The sequence below is a fragment of the Sparus aurata genome, chromosome 16, assembly GCF_900880675.1.
Source record: "Sparus aurata chromosome 16, fSpaAur1.1, whole genome shotgun sequence".
Taxonomy (NCBI): domain Eukaryota; kingdom Metazoa; phylum Chordata; class Actinopteri; order Spariformes; family Sparidae; genus Sparus; species Sparus aurata.
Window position 1 is genome coordinate 11,925,731 of NC_044202.1, and position 15,990 is coordinate 11,941,720.

The following is a 15,990-nucleotide window of genomic DNA, read 5'->3' on the forward strand; positions in this document are numbered from 1 at the left end:
ACCCTCTGCTTTCAGAGGCAAGGCTCTCATGCATAATGCAGAGAGAACAGGGAGGCTCTCATTAATAATTACTGCCGCCTTTGATGGATGGAGAAAATAACGAAGGGGGCTGTTAAAAATGGAGAGAGCAAGAGAGAGACGGTGGAGGCGGGAGGGGGGAATTTAAGTTTTTTGGGTGGTATTTGTTGCTGTTGTAGTTCTTTGAGGATTGAATGCTTATGGGGATGGATTTGGACTCGATATAGTTGAAACCGAGGCCGATGTTTTGGATGGCGTTAGTATTTTGATTGGGGAGTAGCTCCTCTTCAGATGGTGGAGGGATCTCTGAAGATGTGATGAATCTTAATTGTCTTTGTGTTGGAAGCGGCGAGTACCACTCAAGGGTTTTTTGTCTCTTGACTTTTCTCTGATATTCCTTATCATCAACTGTTTCTTTGTGATGAAAAGCCTTTGTCCTTGTCTTTTCTTTTTTATATGACATATTAAACATCTCCTTTTGTGGTAAGGTAGAAAATAAATAAAAGAAAACTGATTCTTGGCTTTAATCAAATTACCGCCAGAAAAGTCACATTATATTATTTTTATGTCATATATGTTTTATTAATTCCTTTCATAATTCATGTGCATATTTTATCCATACATGAGCTTGTCATGTATATGCAAGCATAGCTGTGTCTGTATGGTTGGGCTGGTCAGGACCTCGGGGTCAGAAGGGAAGGTCAGAGGAAACGGCAAAGCTACAAGACCCCTGCCAGCCAGCCAATCAGAGTAAAGGCTCTGGTGGACAGCCAATGGCAGAGTGGCTTGGTGGCCTTTGATGGAGGGTCCACCATTAGCCTCGTCACTGAACAACAGCGCTGGGGGCAAGATGGCCGACATCCAACACTGCAGAGATGGAGAGAAAGAGGGTGAGGGTAGAGGTGGATGCAGAGGCACAGGGAGACAAATGAGAGAGTGGATTTGATTGTGGTTTGGTACAATAAAGACAAAATAGATGGAACTGGAAGTGGAATTAGGAAATAAATGTTGATGATGTAGCCGAATATGAAATCTTCATTGTTTTTCGCTACTCTCGCGACATGGCTTCAGGAATGGGAATGGTTTGGTCCATACTGAAATATTTTAAAAGCTAGTGGGTGGATTACCATAAACCATACCAGCAAACAACAAATAAACAGACACAGGGAAACAGAACCTCCTTGGTGTAGATAAGGGGGCCCATCAAGGTCTCAACATGAGTTGTGGTTATCAGCAGCACAACACTCTCCTCTGGCCTTTTTTACTCTCACCTCTGAGGGTCTCATATTGAAGACTATCCGCTTTCTTTAATCCTGGCAACCAAATCTAAAAGGACAAGTGACAACTTGTGATTGTCTCATTCGTGAGCATGTTGACATTTAGCGCCAGGCGCCGCTGTGTTTAAGTGCGGCTTCGCAGAGCCACTAGCATGGCTGTAGATCCAGTCTTGTTTGTATTCACGTTAAGATCTGTTGAAGGACCGCCAATGGTGGTGGAAAAGTTGTATGAGAGGCTAAAAATGGAGGGACTGACAGAGATTGCACTGTGTAAGGTACTTACATTTATCTACAAGAAGGGACACACTTTTTGTTTTCTCTCTGAGGCTAAATGTGCCAGTCACTTTAAGTTGACAGACATATACATTGGCTTTAATTTTGGCTGCTGTGGAAGATTTTAATATTAAAATGTATTGCAGTTTTGATAGAAAAGATATTAAAGGTCATAAGCTCTGCACTGAACAGAGACTAATGTTCAGCAGTGTGTCCACAACAGGCTGATTTTTTTTCATATTTGAACAACTCAAGCATTTCATGTTGTTGATGAAAATTTTAGTGAAGCAAATGCTCAGAGGCATTCAAGTGTGTGTCGGAGAGCAGCCAACGTCTGCTTGTCTGCTCTGATTTGAATGAGGACCAGATGAATACTTATAGCCATTATGTCTAAACAGACTGTGTCGCAGATAGGTTGTGACACTTTATGATGTAAGGTAACATTTAATCTAAAGAGAACACGTTATGCAGATCACTGTGTCAGGGAGATGCTCGCAACTTGTGGTTCTGTCTGCATATTTATGTTAAAATCTGTTCTCTTCCTCAATATAAATAGAAAGCAGTTTTTGAGATATTAACAGGTGCACAGCATAGAATGATGTTTGACATGATATAAAACATTGGGTATTGTCATTTACCTTTTTACCACACATTGCAAGTAAGAGTATGCACTGTTTTACTCATTTCATGCTGCTCTAATCCACATTTCATTTTCACAATGGATCAGTTAACCATGTGTTGTGATCACCTGAGCAGAAAACAGCAGACAGACAAAGTAAGCAACAACCTGGTGGATAAAGTGGAGAATTTAGATGATTGAGAGCCAGATATTTCCCAGATGGAGAGCAACACAGAGCTAAAAGTTAAAGGGAGAGTGAGTGATACAGGCAACTGTTAACGCATTAATCAAAAAAAGGGGAAGAAATGGAGACGCAACAAAATACAAATAAAGCAAAACTGTTACATGAGCAAGACTCTGCATCCAACAGTACTTAAAGCAGAGTCAGCTCATCCATCAATATCGCCTTTGCTCCTTCATTTTGATCAGCACATTGCCGACGAGTAATCTGTTGTTCAAATGAATTAAGCCACTGTCGCTGTCTGCAGGCTTAAAGGCAAAGCTGCGACAGCCATAGAGAAAAACGCACACATGCCAGTCGCCCCAGCCCATAGCAGAAGGGCAAAGATTAAGAAAGACAAGGATTTTGAACAATAGATGAGAAGAATGACTCTCCTCAGTAAAAAGAAGAAACAATAGCTGAGTGGGAGAGAGAGTAAGACAAAAAAACAGCGATGGCGTGGTCCATGGATGCCAGAGCTGCTCATGATACGTAGCCTCTAAAAAGCATAGAAATGATGGCAGCTGTTTAGCCTCCTAATCAAGGTACAGTAGTTCTGGGCCTCCTCCAAACACACTGATGTAAAGCTGATGAAAATTCCGACAGTGCCACGTAGAGGACAAAGATGAAGAAAACGCCCCCATCTACATGAGCCTGTACACCTACGCACCGCAGGCCTCCCTAATGAAAGCCCAAATCTACTGTGATCTTTGAATTCATTTGGCTTCATGGATTCAAGATGCGGGATGATGACATAATTGTGAGAACCTTTTTACATGTAAATGATGTCTGGGGCAATTGTGGTACTTGCGCTTGTTTGTGGGGCGTCTTATTTTCCCTTTTTGTGTGTGTTTATGCAGGTATGAAGCAGCACAATGACCACGGTACTCAGTATCGCTCAGCCATTTACACATCCAGCCCCACTCAGCAGGAGGTGGCATTGAAGAGCAAAGTGGTCTACCAGCAGGTATTATACCAGCACACACACGACAAGGTTTCAATATGTCATTTAATCTAGCATAACGTTATATATAACCAAACTATGTATGAAGTAGGGGTGGGAATTACTAGGATTCAGTTTGATTCTGATTCAGAAGGCTATGATGCAATTGTAAAACTATTATCGATGCATCTTGATGCATCAAAATTTAGATTTTTATACACAAACATTGCATATTTTTAATGATCATTAAATGATGATTTAATGAATTTGCTTCGATTGTCTTTGCTCAGACTCACCTAAATTCAAGATGCAGCCTAGCCTAGAATGTAAACATGACACACATGTTTATGTCCGTCACTCTTAAACCATCCAAGTGGTTCAACTGTAAGGAACATACAAAATTGTTACAGGATCATTATGTGAAGAATTGTTTTTTTTTTATAAAAATGATAATCTTTCCAGAGAGATTGTGATGCATCTAGGAGTCACTCTTTTCCCATCTTCTAGTGTGAGGTAAGGTAGTCACAGTCACAGTCCTATCTGAGGAAAACATTTTAAATGATGCAAATAACGATTACCATTTCTTAAAATGTACTGTTCATTGTCAAAGCGTAACATATGACGCATTGCCACAACTTCAGACACATCATTCCTGGTAAAAGAATACAGTTTTGCCGCAACTTTCAGTTATATGTTCTTTTTTTTTTTTTTTTTTTTTATCATTGTATCATGTCAAAATGATGAGAATAAAAATAAATCTCAATTTTGTCTTCATTCCAAATAGCGTTTTTGGCCGTTGGAGTTGAGCTGTAGCTTGGAGTGGTCCCAGTTATTTGACTGACAATTAAAAGCCAGTCTCTGGAGTGGTGACCTCTCGTGAAGAGTTTGATGCTCTTTAGTTAAGCAAAGCTACCACTGTTAAGTTGATCCTCATCTACATCCAATCGGTGACACCCTCTCGGGGGTCGATAGGTCATCAAAACTAATTTCTAAAGCCCGTCCTTTCAGGGGCACACGCGTTGCCCTTTTGTTCTTCCATCCATCTGTCCATCCGTCCGTCCATCCATTAGTCCATCTATCCGTCGATCCCTACATCCGTTCGGCCCTTTTCTTAAATTCATGGTATTCATGGACGAGCTGGCAGGGGGCAGAGGGGAGCAAATTACGATCGTCATGGTTACTTGGGGCTCCTGGGGTCAGCAGTCAAGGGCCACGGGGGATGCCCTGTTGCCACGGCAACAACCTCCCAACCTTGGCCTTGGGCTGGGGTCAGAGGTCAGAGTGGAGTAACAGCTGGGACCAGGAAGATGGGGAATGGGTGGGGTGGAGGGAAGGCAGGAAAAGAACAAGAGGCAGGCAATCAGATCACAGGGTCGTGACAGGCTATCAACTGACAGTGACCCCACACAATCACACACACACACACATACACACACTCACACACACACACATACACACCACAGGTTTATAAGCTAAACGGGAAAGTGGGATGAGGAGTTCAACATATAAGGTTTGCGAATTAAAGAAATAGGGAGAGGAACACGCAGACCTCCAACTTGCATCACCCAAAGCTTGATGAAAAATGTAGGCCAGGATATGTTGATACTGTATGTATATATTTATATTTATACAAATGTAAATTAGAAAATGAGTGCACTGAAACAGTAAACCTCACTGGGAGTAATTATAAATTACCCCAAGCATCTTTTACTGCATTAAGTTTTGTAAAAAATAAGTTTTCATATCAGCGCATATCTGACTATATATATGCCAATACCAGTATATCTTTAAGAGGCCGCTATTGGCCAATTTATCAGTTGGGCTCGGATATATAATAGTTATTATTGTTAATCGTTAAATATTGATATAGTATCAATCTTTTAATGAAACTTTGAAACTCAACTTTTAAGCCAATATGACATTTATAATTGCTGACAGCTGCAGAAACTCCAACTTCTGATCTTTCTGCTGAAATTTGTATGAAACAAGAATACAGTAGTAGCAACACCATCAATGAGTATTGGCTTGCTGTTGTGTTTGCAACAACTCTTTTGGCATAATAAGGCTAACAAGGTCCTTTCTACATGGTTCTGAAATCTTGGGTACAATTTTTTTTTCTGTCTCTCAGTTCTTGCGGTACACAGATGTATGCTTTGTGTTAAAAATATTTGGACATTCAAGCAAAACCACCTGAAAATGCAATTTTGTGAGAAGTTTTGAAACACAAGTGTCCTAGAATATGCATGTTACAGCTGACATTCCAAGTGGTAGCGTCTATAAGAAGACCTTTCCTGAAAATAACAGAATATGGAAGGGCCCCATGATATTGGAAATCTATTAAATCATATATTTTTGTTTCCTGTAAAATAGATTGCAGTATGACTTGAAATATAAAATTAAACATTCAATCTGTATTTTATCAAATAACCAAAGCAGGCCCTGCTCTGTTTAATAATTTTATATCAAGAATGATTGTGATATCCAAGAACCCTTAAAACAAACTAAATTATGTAATATTAGACAGACATCTCTTGAGAGAATGAGAACTGAGCTAGTCATGGTGTGCCTAACTGAGACATGTGATGACTACTTTCCACAAACCTGTGAATAAACTGGGGGAAAACAAAGCAAACATAGCCAAAGGTTCAATGGGTTAATATTACAGTGCAGAAACAGCCATTATATCAAGAATTACCTTCTTGTCACCTCATACAGGGGAAAGGCTCAAATCCTAACCCAGTTTACAGCAGGCACTCACAAAACACACCCATTTACCAACATTCAGAGGAGAAACAGCACTCCGCCGCTTTCTGGTTCACCCCTTCTCTCTCCCCACCAACGCTGCTGACACTACCGATCTGTCAACCACTTCAGTGGCACCCCAGTTTCATCTGAGGGCCACTGGGACATGCAGCTTCTCAAAGCAGCTGACATGCTCTGAACCAAAATGGCAGCTTCCTGCCCCTGAAATGGATGCCTTGCCGCATTGATGCTGAGTCTCAAGAACGCGTGGCTTGAAAATGGCATCTCTACAGAGGACGGGGCTGGCTGCGTGTGTCCGTCCGTGCGCGCAAGGTTGTGTTTGAGCACGTGTTTTATCCTAAAAGGCCAACGCTCTCTATCGGGGGGAAGTGGCTGCATGTACGGTAGAGTGACAAGAGGGAGTGGGTGGAGGCGATCTAAGACGATCAGAGATAAGACAGGCATCACAAAATCCAGATTCCACCCCACTGCCAGCCCATGACTCACACATACTTGCATGTACGTACAGACGCACACGCGCACACACACACACACACACACACACACACAGACATACATTTGGCTCATACACGCACAGCCCAATGAATAATTAACCCATACGAAGAGTCTCTTCTGCAGGGCTTTCAGTTTCTTAACTTCAGCATTGGGGGGAGGGAGGTGGGTGGGTTGGGGGGTGAGGAGAGTGAGGCAGAAAAGCTTGTTTAAGCGCGAGAGCAAAGAGGGGGAGGAGAGGGAGGGGGAAGGCAGAGGGGAGAGGAGAAGGGGGTTCTCTATAATGAAATTTGAAATTTGCAGAACATCAAAGGCTTCTGTAGCCAAGCCGCTGTGGCAGCAGAGCAGAGAGGAGGAGTGCATCTCTTTCTCTCCCTCTGTCTCCCCCCGTCTCTCTCTCTCTCCCTTTTTCCCCTTCTCTCTTTCTCTCTATCCCTCCCTCTCTGCTAAAATGTGTCTCCCCAGAGCTGGGTGAGGGGGGTGAGTGGAGGGTGAGAGAGAGAAGGGATGGGAAGAGTTGATTAGGAGGAGAGTGCTGGTTGGTGATGGGGGTGGGTTAGACATGGGTTAGGGTTTGGAGAGAAAAATGGAAGAACGAGGGTTCTATATATATATACGTGTGTGTGTGTGTGTGTGTGTGTGTGTGTGTGTGAGAGAGAGAGAGAGATAGAGAGAGAGAGTGTGTGTGTGTGTGTGTGTGTGTGTGTGTGTGTGTGCGTGCACGCATGTATGAACAATAGGTTTTATCAAGCCAGCTCGAATATTGCATGTGTACGCGCACATGCATGTGTGTAGGGCCTTGGAGGGGTGAGTGTGCCCTCTGATAAGGCATCCTAACTTAATGAGCTTGAAAGGGGGAAGCGGGGGGGTGCACAGGGGTTCGCATGATGGTTGGGGAAAAAAAAAAAAGAAGGAGGAGGATCGTTTGGGGCTAGAAGTCTTGAGGAGAAGCTGGAGGGTTGTTAAAACGGGGCAAAGCGTGTCACACGAGCTCACATCTCTCATTTTGGAAAGTCTTCAAAAGTCACATTTACCCTTCCAACTGTCCCCCAGCCCTCACATTTCACTGTGCTCTACATGAAAACCTTACAGTGTTTTTGTTTTGTGCTGTCGCCACAACACAATACTGGCTAAGATATAACAGTTGAAAAATTGTTCATTGTGCACAAGTAACTTTTAATTGCCAGGAGGTAAATGCACATCCCTTGGTGAGGCATTTGTCGAGCGCGATGCAGCTGAAATGTTTAAAAGGCGATCGCTTTTCACAAGGGCGCGGGGATGATCTTGTGCGTTTTTTCGGTCTTCAGATGTTGAGCTACTTGTTGTCTGCCCTGGAAAAAAAAAAACAAAAAACAACAACAACGTAGGAGCACACACCGCCTCGCTCCGAGACTGAAGTGTATGCCTCCTCTCTCCCTCTCAAAATGTAGGAGTGTTGGCTTCCTCGCTCACAAAATGTAGGAGCGCTCGCTGAAGATTAGAGCCCAGCTAAAATGGATGCCTGACCCGCACTGAGGAAGAGAAAGAGAGATGAACAGGGGCAGGGAAGGGCAGATGGGAAAAAAAAAAAATCCTCTTCATCCTCACACGCACAGCAGGGAGACACACATAGACGCAGAGATGTGCATGAATGTTTAACATACATGGCATTTTACAAATCATCACAGAAACAGGAAGCATAACCTACAACTCTTCCTTCACATTATTGTTTTTTTAATCTCCCTTGCTCTCTTTCTTTCCTTCACTCTACCTCTCCGTGCGTGTCTCCACGCCGTCTCCGTGTCCCTGTCCATCTCTCTCCTTCACTCCCGCTCGGTGTCTCTCTCCCTGAGGTCATTGAGGGCAAGCGTGGTGCCGCGGACTAGTCGATAAGCATCATGTTGGGCTACTTTGTGTGTTTTTCAGGCTGAGTCGCAGTCTATCTGTTACCAGCGTGGCACGGCAGAGCAGCTTTGCTTTCTGCAGTCCTCAAAGTGTATTTACATTTTTGAGATGTTTTTTTGCGCTCCGGCGTTGAGGTGCATGACTGCAGTCAGTGTTGCGTCGGTTTGTGAGCTCAGTGAATGACATCAAAATATTCCTCTTTTTCCTTAAAATTTTTGAAACACTGTAGTCGAAAATCGATCATTTTAAGTGCAACTTTAAGAGAACCTGTTCTTTGCGTAAATATTTTTTAATTTGAATTCTACATTTCACAGGAAATCTTGTATTTAACCACATTTTTGATAGCTGTGGTCATCAATTAAAAATCAATATTTTACATGCAAAACATGAGAGCAGCTTATTAGATCTTATGCTATATAGTAAATTATCATTATCATTAAATGATGTTTCACACAGTTACACATGAATAATGATAATCCAGTGACAGAACACCTTTACGGGCATCATTCAGCTGCCCAACGAGTGCTTTTACTCTAGATGAAGAGTACTTTTGTACTTCTGAACCAGAACAATTATGAATGCAGGATTTAACACTAGTGCAATAAATTTACATTAAGGCAATTTGAAAAAGTCAAATAAAATGTAATCTACACTTATTGCATCATTGCTAATTACTCATGAAAAAATCCAAAACATGCGTCGGCACTGCTGTATTTAATTGTGTAATGAATAAAATCTTTTAGATCAAGACTGAGATGTGGACACCGAGGAAAAATGAATAAAACGATAGAAGTGAGTAGTCAGGGAAATTGTCAGTAGTGGCAACGACACACCATCAACAGGAGTGGACTATGGGATGTTACATAAATCACTGAATTGAGGTCATATCCCTCTTCAAATGTCTTCACCATGAGTCATCGGGTGTCACAAACTCTATGTCAAGGCGCGCCTCTTCCCCACCACTCTGCAGCCGTAGGCCTTCTGAGGGAGGAAAAAAAAAAAACGAGAGACAAGACAGTGGGGTAGGAAGAGAGGAACGAGTACATTTTCCTCCTCCCTCTCCTCCCCTTTTTTCCTCCTCCACCTCCACCCTCTCTCGGGGTGTCACGTCCTATTTGTGTCCCGGGGCCGTCTCTCTGGCGATGGTGATGGCGAGAGGGGCTCTCTCGCTTGGCTGGAGAGCAGGGAGGACTTGGTAGCACGAAGCGGTGGTCTGTGCTCACATGGGAGAGAGAGACAGAGAGAGAGAGAGAGAGAGAGAGAGAGAGAGAGAGAGAATCGGCCATGGAGGGAGATGGAGAGAGTCAGAAGAGAGAGAGAGAGAGAGAGAGAGAGATGCACCCGTTCAGCCATGTCTTTGACAGGGGAGTCTTTCCGACAGGCGTGAAGAAAGGAAGGGCTGACTGGGCTGAGTGAGCTCAGCCCTTGACACACACACACAGAGACCATGGTTTTGTCACTTATGAGGACATTGCATTGACTTGCATTCATCCCCCTGGCGATTCAACCTAACATTAACCATAAGCGGGACATGCCTCACCTTCCCACCCTCACCAAAAAATAAGTCCTAATACTGAAATGTAAAGCGTTATCTTTTGCAAACCCACTTCGTCAAATGGGATGTGAGCCCCCATAACGTGGCTGTGTGACTTTGATTTTCGTCCCCCGCCATCATACAGTTCTCACGCACATTTCTGGGCAAACACCTCTTGTATGTATTTCCTGTGTTTCAGTCCTCCGCACACGCTCACACATACATCAAATTTGCATACACAAAAGCATATGAATGCATCTCTCTCTCACTCTCTCTCTTTCCCTCCTCCATCTTTGGCGTTTTTACCTTCTACATTCTTCCCTCCATTCCTCCGCTGCTGCTGCAGTGTGTGTGTGTGTGTGTGTGTGTGTGTGTGTGTGTGTGTGTGTGTGTGTGTGTGTGTGTGTGTGAGAGAGAGATAGAGAAAGAGAGAGAGAGAGAGAAAGAGAGAGTGAAGCCACGTAAGGTTATACACAGTGGCGTGACGCCATGCATTCTGATTTATAGATCTAAAATGGCCGCCGTGTTGTGACTGCTGTAGAGGGCTGGATGGAGAGCGAGGTAGTCATGCAGGGATGTCAGGGCGGGGGTGTATGTTTGCCCAGAATAGCAGACCTTTTCTTGGACATTGTGTTCTCCTCACATGAAGCGTCCTCTGCCCCGGAGGCTTTGCTACTACAGTGGTTCGTGATGATGACTGATTAATTAGGCCATGGTGTACAAAGCTCCATGCTTGTGTCGGCTGATTTACAATGCTGTTGGATAGGAAGAATGGGTTCTCCCGTGTCAGACAAGCACACACTGTGCATTAAAAAGGTAAATTTGTCCCATGCTTAAGAGGTTGGCGTTCTGTTGCGCCGTAGTGTTGGTTTGTGGATGTTGGGTCCTTCCTGCAGGGAGATTGGAGCCCTCACATTGTAGCGGCAGCCACCGAGGACTTGGAGGTCAGCTGCTGCCTCAGCCTCTCTGTGGGGCGCAGAGCTTTGATTTACTGACTCCACTGCATCACCTCCAGCACACACTCACACCAACACACACACACACACACACACACACACACACACACACACACACACACAGCCAGTACCACACTGCCTCCATGTGGACAAAGTTAAACACTACCCTGTTGCTCTTCACTGACATTATTCCCTCTTATGAATAATTTTTTTGGGACATTTTTGTTTCTTTTTTGACAAAAACAGAAAGACGGCTGATACTCACAAGGGGAATAAACAGGACAAGAACTTGGATTAAAACATTGATATAAAAATTTTGAATAGAAAATTAAAACTGGAATGGGACTCAGTAGTGTATACTGCCACCAAGGCCCAACAGTGCCCTTTAATTCCATCAAGACTCAACCAATGTTTGGATTCTAGCCCCCTAAATATACCTGAATTAAAATCCATGCATTATTCCTCGAGAAATTAACAAAAATGCCCAAAACATGCCCTATTTCTCAAGGATAAGGAAAATGAGAAAACACAAACATGGTCTGTTTATCCCTTTCCATACCAAACGTCAGTGGGGTCTATTCTGGACCTGTTCTCCATCCAAGTTTTGTGTTAAACTATGTTGTAGTTTTTGTGGAATCCTGCTGACAAACTAACCAACAAATGGACATTGGCGAAAAACTGTTAACCTAGAAAACCTTTATCACTATCAGGAACCAATATAGACAAACATAATGAAACAAAACCAGAATGAATATCAAAAACAGGTGGTTCTGTGTGACAAACAGGCAGGTTACTGTCACGTATCTTCCAGAACTTGTGGGGATTTGAGCCACTGTGCTGGCCTCCGTCTGCTGACGCCATACCAAGACGAGTAAACCACACGCCTGCTTGTGTTAAGAATGGCAGCCTTCCATTCCCTAACTACAAGTTTTTCTTCTTAGCGGGACGCATGTGAGGACGCAGTCTGCCCGAGGCACAGTGAGGGCTTCAAGTGGTGAAGAATAAACTCAGGGAGAATGGGATATCTGTATTGAGGATTAGTTTAATGTTCTCATGGATGGCATGGGGCTGATTCTTTTCACAAACAGTTTTCTTCCTCCTCACGATTGCAGTTGACCTAAAAATACCAACTGGAACTTGTTCTGTCATCGCCAAACTAATAGTTTCTGTATTTTTATTTATTTTTTCAACTTAGTAACAGTGTAATGAAAATATTTCTAGTATGTATATGGCTTGTTAAAGCAGGGAACATGTGGATTAATAAGGATTCACGTCTCCGGCCGACTGAACCAAAATGTTATCAATGCAGTCCATAAAACCAAAACAGTGAGCTCAAGCCTGCTGAAAATACCTGAAGTGGTGGGTGATAATTTATTACATATAATTGAAGCTCTTGAATACATAAAAGTATTGATCATAGCAGCTTTGTGTCTTCGGGAATGTACATCGCCATGTCCTAGGATTAGAATGATAGCTGTGTCTCAGGAACATGAAGAGTATTACATTTCAATTTTGGAGAAGCAGGTGAAGCAGCCACTTTTTGTTTAATATTGCATTTTTATCCTCTTTTGTTTCATAACCTCCATGAATCAATCTGACCACATTTCATAAAGGGAGCAAGCTATGAATTTAAACGGACAATTTTAAACTTCTATCACCTGAAGAAGGATGAAATCTCCTTTAAATTCTCCAGGTATCCGTGACAGCATCATGCAGAGAGACGGGGACATGTGAAGAACCTGATCGGAACAGTTTGAGTCAGGATTCCATGCATTCGGTGGCTGTTTTTTTTTTTTTTTTTAAATTCATGCCGCTTGCTGAACGCTGCCAATTGACGCCCCCGTAAAGCAAAGCAAACCTTGTTGCTGCACACTGTTCTGAGGTGTAGCGTGCTACATGCAAAAGCTACTTGTTGCCCACAGACAGGCCCGGCGCACCTCGAACTTGTTGTTTTGTCAGCTCTCAGGAGCGCTGATCTACAGAGGGCTGAGTGCTTGTATTATTAGATAGAGAAAACCACTCAGCACAGCAGGTATTTGATAGATCTGTCAGCGGTGTTTTAGTGTGTATGTGTGCCTATGTGAACGAGGGTGCTTCTTTAGTGCGTTTGAAGCCGTCTCTCAAGGTGTTTAGAAAAGTGTAAGTATGAAAGTGTCTTAAGGAGTTCTCAAAGAGAGCGGATACTCTTTGATGCTCTGTCCCACAGAGAGAGCCACAGAGGCAAGCTGCGCTACACAGAGAAGAAAGATGCTCCTTTCTTCTGTCATTCAATCACCCCGCCTTTTCTCATCGAGGAGCAGAAACTCTTTACTGTATTAGCGAGAGGTGTTGAGAGTTCACAGCCAATACACTACTGAATAAAATCACTATTTAAGGGTTGTGTTCTTTTGAGGGAGTTGGAGAAAAAGGGAGAAAGTAGTGCTGATTTTTTTTTTTTTATTTATTTTTTTTACGTGACTCTTGTGGAGACACAATCTGAACACGTGAAGATGCTGCATTAAATGTATGGAAGTTAGAAAATCCAGTATCATAACTACACTAATAACCTAGTAATGTCATTGCGTGTTATATCAACAGAAAATATAGGTTTAAAAATGTTGAAATAAGATTATTTTTCTTGCTGCTTGTCTTAACTTTACGAATAAGCACATCTGTGCACTAACTATTGTTAGTTGTGTTTGGTTTTGTCTCTAGGAGCTGGAAAAAAAAGGCCTTGGTATCATCACTACCGAGATCCTTGAGGGGCAGCAGTTTTACTACGCTGAGGACTACCACCAGCAGTACCTGAAGAAGGTGCCGAAAGGCTACTGTGGCCTCAAAGGCACCGGCGTCTCTTGTCCCATTGGAGCAGGGAAGGATGAGCTGTGAATGATGTGTGGTGAGAAAGAGATGGATGAGGTTACCGATGAGAACCTCTGAAGGCTGTTGTCTTATCATTTTCCGTCCTAAACATTTTATTGTCTTTTATTCATGCCTCGGGGAGTTAAGTGAACGTTTGGTCTCTCACTGAAAAACTCAGAAGTGCTTTACATAAGGCAGAAAAAAAGCATTAAAAGATCAAAATGAAGAATTGAAGAGAACATTAGAAATAAAACTGGATTAGTAGTATAATTGTAGCAGTTTATTAGGCTGCAGTGACTGTTAGCTTCCATAAGGTGGCAGTATTTCTAAAAGAAAAGGCTCCCGCAGAAGGTTTTTATTGCTTACCCTTTTGATGTGACATATTTTAGCTAAGAAACCATATGAAAGCTTTAAAACTTTGTCTTCCCTTTATAACACAATATACCAGCAACTTTAATGTAATCACATTACTTAAAATAACTGATATGAATGTATTTACTCAGTCAAACAGGCTGAACTCTGCCTTTTATTTTCTTAACGTTTCACTCTGGAAATAATAAAACATATCGCCTGCAATCTGTTTTTTTGTACGTGTCTGTGTGTCAGCCTGCTATATATATCTTAAAAGATAAACCACTGTTTAGATTATTTGCCCCTTTCCTGTCTCATTTGAGAGGGGACATACCAACGAGGGAGAACTGCGTGAGTCACTGTGACAGTCATTTATCACAGAGTGTGACACTTGAGGCACTCATGTATGCAATATGATACACACTTTGCTTAAACACTCACTCCTCTCCCCGCCAACACATAATTATGTGTAATAGTCTTATTATACAACATGTAATCACATAACATAGAGAACTGAGCTATTACTGAATGAGCATTGTGTGCTGTACTTGTCTTTTTTTTTCTTTTTGTTTCACCACCAACAGATTTACCTGAATGTTATTTAAAAATGAAAATCACACTCATCGTTGCTCTCCAAAACAGAGAGATGATATCTAGAAAAAGCTTTTTGGTCGACCGCAGTTGTGTGATTCACCCCACTCTCGTTTTTCCCCCTCCCTCTCTGCTATCTCTCTTTCTCTGTCTGTGTGTGTGTGTCACATCCTGACACCTGTGTGTAGGTGTGGACCAGGGCACAGGTGCAGGTGCAACCTCTCAGGGCCTATTTTAGTATTGGGACAGATATTTTTTGCATGTGTCTGCATGCAGCAGCCGTGCGCGTGTGCATGTGCATTGTGTGTGTGTGTGTGTGTCTGTGCCGGGGCATGTGAAGCTGTGGCTTGCTTGATCGAACCGCGCTGAGTGGTATGTGGTTGGGCCAGCTAGCTGTTTTCCAGTGCCTGCCTATCTTTTTTTTTTTTTTTTTGCATGCTGTTGTGTGTTGTCGAGTGCGTGATAGGAGATAACCTTTTAATAGTGATCTTCATTTCCTCGGTTTTGAAGAGAGTGTGGCACGATAGCTTTAATCGCACGGTGAAATCAGTTTTTCTGCTGCCTGCAAATGACGTCTGACTGTAACACGAGTTGTCTCAGTGATCCGCGTCTTTTATCTGTTTATTTCCCTCACATTATGGAGACGCAAAAGTAAAGTGAGGAGTACGAGTCCATATTAATGTAGGGACAGCTTCAGATGTGCTGCTGAAAATGACCATGTTTAATGCAGACACATTAATGTGGGTGACATTTAGGAGAAGCTGCGTGAGTGAGTGTATGTTTTCTGTGTATTCCTTTGTAATAGATTAAAATGGGGCATGGAAATGCATGGTACTCTGATATACGCATCCATACACAAACACAGTGAGGCAGGACAGGAACCAGGCTGTGTGTGCCCTTCAGACAGAGCCTATTGTCTGCAGATGGGCCTTTAATGGCCCCACAGCTGGCCACAAAGAGCATACCGCTCCAGCTCGCTGCTATGCCTCTCACTGTCCTATACTCAGTCACCCTGAAGAGAGGGGGCAGCCCACAGGCACACCAACACCGCCGTGTGTGTGTGTGTGTATACATTTGATGCGTTATTCTATTATGCTCTTAAAAGCTTGTTTCGTGCGTCGCTTCCTTCCCGTTTCGTCAAATTGTCTACAGTTCACGAAGAGAAATCCTCGCCCAGTCTTCTGAAGAATAGGTTTGCGAAAAAACGCGTGGAAGAGTGGGCTGAAAC

At 42.9% G+C, this 15,990-nt stretch overlaps 1 protein-coding gene across 3 annotated transcripts in view; it reads left to right on the forward strand.

The window, feature by feature from the left end:
- Window positions 1-14,402, forward strand: part of msrab (methionine sulfoxide reductase Ab) — a 33,431-nt gene extending 19,029 nt beyond the window's left edge. For all 3 annotated transcript variants that reach the window (XM_030392202.1, XM_030392205.1, XM_030392204.1), the window contains exons 5-6: window positions 3,268-3,374; window positions 13,674-14,402. In XM_030392202.1, the coding sequence (XP_030248062.1) occupies window positions 3,268-3,374; window positions 13,674-13,847 (281 nt within the window). In that variant the 3' untranslated portion in view covers window positions 13,848-14,402. The remainder of the gene's footprint in view (window positions 1-3,267; window positions 3,375-13,673) is intronic.
- The last annotated feature ends 1,588 nt before the right edge of the window (window positions 14,403-15,990 follow it).